The sequence below is a fragment of the Crocodylus porosus genome, unplaced genomic scaffold, assembly GCF_001723895.1.
Source record: "Crocodylus porosus isolate Cpor-Errol unplaced genomic scaffold, CroPor_comp1, whole genome shotgun sequence".
NCBI lineage: Eukaryota > Metazoa > Chordata > Crocodylia > Crocodylidae > Crocodylus > Crocodylus porosus.
Window position 1 is genome coordinate 2150727 of NW_017728919.1, and position 3447 is coordinate 2154173.

General features: G+C 56.6%; 1 protein-coding gene across 1 annotated transcript; it reads right to left on the reverse strand.

The window, feature by feature from the left end:
* Nucleotides 1-1146: 1146 nt before the first annotated feature.
* UBA52 (ubiquitin A-52 residue ribosomal protein fusion product 1) lies at nucleotides 1147-3390 on the reverse strand. Its single transcript, XM_019538358.1, has 5 exons — nucleotides 3285-3390; nucleotides 3067-3184; nucleotides 2449-2535; nucleotides 1720-1822; nucleotides 1147-1378 (listed from the first exon to the last, which is right to left on the reverse strand). The coding sequence occupies exons 2-5, from the start codon at nucleotides 3167-3169 to the stop codon at nucleotides 1285-1287; spliced, it is 387 nt and encodes a 128-aa protein (XP_019393903.1). The 5' UTR covers nucleotides 3170-3184; nucleotides 3285-3390; the 3' UTR covers nucleotides 1147-1284.
* Nucleotides 3391-3447: the final 57 nt, after the last annotated feature.

Consider the following 3447-nt stretch of genomic DNA (forward strand, 5'->3'; position numbering starts at 1 on the left):
CCAGGACAAGGAGCAACGGGCTCCCGCTGCAGGGAGGGAGGTTGAGGGTGGATGCGAGGAGGCGCGCCCCCGCTGGGAAAGCGGCCGGGGGGCTCAGGGCCCGAAGCACAAGCCGGGCTGGCATGGTGGAGCTGGGGCGACAGGATTTCCTGAGGCCCCTTCCACCCCGTGCCCACCACGTCTGCCCTCCTCCCCGCACCGCGCTGCGGCTGCTCCTGCTCTCCACACGGCCTCCAGTGTTCAAGCAGTTACTTCTGCACGCGCACGTGTCCCCTTTCACAGACGGTACAGGGGAGGCTGGCTGCACAGCACTGCCCTTGGAAACAATCCGTTGCAGCCTGGCTTTCATCCTGGTGGCTGCTCTCCCATTATTTGCCCCTCCAACCCACCTCATCTCCCCCCACAACGTGCCACGGGAGTGACCGTTCCAGATTAGGAACTAATCTGAGCAGTAATCACATGGCAAGAGGTTGGGCAACGCACTTGGAGCAGTGAAGGAGAGAGGCAGATTATTACCCAGTGAGATTCCTCTTGGCAGCACGCACGGGTTTTGGCAACTTGCGACGGATGTCGGACACAGGATGATTCTGACTTGTGCGAAAGATTTTCACAGTAGTGTAAGGGGGGCAGTCTAGGAGAACGTCTTGCATTCAAAACCTTGCCTAACTCCATCCCAGCTACAGCTGGTCCAATAAGGTATTGCCCAGAGACCCTTGCCTCTTGCAAAATCATCACAGCCTAGACATGGCCAGTGACAGCTGCAGTTCTACTCTGACAGAGGCAACAGCCCTTGCTCAGAATGGCTTCGATACTGGATTTGTGCAAGGCCTCCTGCTGCTCTAATGGACTTCTCTGCTACAAGAGGTCCTGAATCATGTAGTTGTACTAATGGGGATTGCTCACTAAGAAACGCAAGTGCTTTGCCTGCTGTGAAAGGACGCATCACTTCACTGCTGCTGCTGTGAGACAACACTGCTTGGGTTTAAGGCAAGTGTTTTCTTACAACAGGCAAGGGTACAGTGCACATGGCAATGCAGTAGCACAAGATAAGTCATTCAGGTGGCACAGAGCAGACAGCAAGCTTTATTCAGTGTGAAATCAACTTTCTGAGCAGAGAGGGAAAAGAACTGACACCAGACCCATGGCTGAGCACTCAACACAGCTTTATTTAAAGGACTCGAGGCTCCCACAGGACTGACGCTACATTACAACCAACCCTCTGGAGTGCTCCGATGCTTCAGCTGAATGACATGTGGCCAACGGCCAGAGCAGAGGCTGCTCTCTCTACTTGACCTTCTTCTTGGGGCGCAGGTTGTTGGTGTGGCCGCACTTCTTCTTACGGCAGTTCACAGCACGCGGGTGCAGGCGGGCGTAGCACCTGTAACAGAGGAGCCATCAGCTCTTGGCAAATGGATGCTCCAGAGAAAAACATTCTGCCTCAGGCTGCAAAACCCAAACCCAATTCCCTTCAGAAGTGATAGCACTGGCAGGTGTTGTGGTAGGTTAAGATCGGCTTCTTCAGCCCAATTCCTTCTAGGCAGAGTGGCCTGCTACGCTAACTGGCTGAGCAGCGCACCAATGAGTACTCACTCCACAGACCCGACATTTGATCGAGGTTGACCGAAGCCCCGTGCCCCAACACAGAGGAGGCAGCAGCCTGCTCCCTTCCGCCTACCATCCCCCAAGGCTATGGGACAAGTCCCACCAGCAAGAACCTACTTGCGGCAGATCATTTTGTCGCAGTTGTATTTCTGCGCGAGCTGACGGAGGGAAGGCTCGATGATGCCTCCACGCAAACGCAGCACCAAGTGCAAAGTTGACTCTGGAAAGGGAAACACACCAAGGTCAGGAGAAGCAATGGGGCACTCGCTCCTATTTGATGCCTCTCATGGGAAACAGAGCCAGGATTTCTGTACCGGCCGGGCTTCCCAGAGTTATTGCAGCAGTTAGCTGTCTCACTAACAGTCAAACTTTATTCTAATCCAAAAAACTAGCTGAAGTCACATCAATCTCTTTTGTTTCATTTAAAAAAGGTTCTTTTATTATAAGTTATATTTTCCTTGAGACTTTGTATAATTCTTGAAACCCTCCTCTGAGCTCTTTCCAATTTGATTTTTTTTTCTTTTGGGAAAAAAAATCAAAGATGCACTGACACCAGAAGCAAGTACAGCTTCCCAGTAACTGCTGTACTGGCATCTTGCGTGGTTCATACAATCCAGACTACTTCCACAGCTCAAAGGCTGTACCTGCTGCTCGCCACTGCCCTGCCCTGTGGACCAACGCAACAACAAGTCAGTCCTGGCTCTTAAGAGGCTGATTACAGCATCCAGGTGGATATAATCAAAACCCTTTTGCCTGGTGCTCATCAGACACCACCCAGTCTCCACTGGCTGCTCAGGCCCTCCTCTCAGTTGTTCAGTGACCGCGCTTAGCACCACCACGCGATACCTTTCTGGATGTTGTAGTCAGAAAGGGTGCGGCCATCCTCCAGCTGTTTCCCAGCAAAGATCAGACGCTGCTGGTCAGGGGGGATGCCTAGGAGAGAGGATCCAACAGGGAACGCAGCTCAGGCTTCACTGCCAGCCAAAGAGGAAATGTGTAACCAAGGACACTGAAGTGCTGGGAGACAGCAGGTAGCTGGGCACGGGGAGGTGGGACTCCCACCCTAGCAGCTCCATGCCTGGGGCCTCCGACTGGGCTGCGCCTATTCTCCTGCTAGGAGCAAAGCTGCATGGCCTTGCCCCTGCGCTTGGCGCCAAGGTGGCACTTTACCCCATGGACAGCGGGGCTGCCTTCCTCGACAGGGGCATGGCCTCCGCCTGGGACCTCCTGAGCACAGACGGAGGTTTTACGGGAGCAGGACACTGGCGTCACATAGGGCAGGCCGGGCTGCTGGGGCAGCGCAAACCTTGGCTGTTTTACACAGCGTTTGGGCCCCGGACACGTCTGGGACCGATCCTGCCTAGACGCGGCCCCAGAGCTTCCCGCTGGCCCAGCTGCCCCAGAGCCAGAGGGGCACGGAGCCGGGCCAGGTGCCAACGGGGAGCCCGCGCTGCCGGCGCCTACCCTCCTTGTCCTGGATCTTGGCCTTGACGTTCTCGATGGTGTCGCTGGGCTCCACCTCCAGCGTGATGGTCTTGCCCGTCAGCGTCTTCACGAAGATCTGCATCGTGGCGCTCGGGTCCTGGGGGGCAGGGCGGCGCCGTCAGCCCCTCACGTCGGGCACCAACCATGGCCACCGCCCCCACGCGGGTCCCAACCACGTGCCCCCAGGCCCCACACACCGCCGCTGCCGCCGCGCTGGAGAGACAGAGAGGAAGAGAAGCCCAGCGGAAGCGGAAACGGCCTCCAACGTCACAACCGCCGCACCTCACTGCCCACCGCGCTGCGTCACAATGTCTGGGCCGAGGCCCCGCCCCCTCCCCAGCACACGTGGGCAGAAAGGCG

Bases quoted from the DNA above. Each gene is read 5' to 3' on its own strand.
- UBA52 (XM_019538358.1), bottom strand. From the start codon at position 3,169: ATGCAGATCTTCGTGAAGACGCTGACGGGCAAGACCATCACGCTGGAG. The intron at 1,823-2,448 runs GTATCGCGTGGT...TTCCCTTTCCAG, and splicing joins TGACTACAACATCCAGAAAG to AGTCAACTTTGCACTTGGTG. The intron at 1,379-1,719 runs GTAGGTTCTTGC...CCTCTGTTACAG, and splicing joins GACAAAATGATCTGCCGCAA to GTGCTACGCCCGCCTGCACC.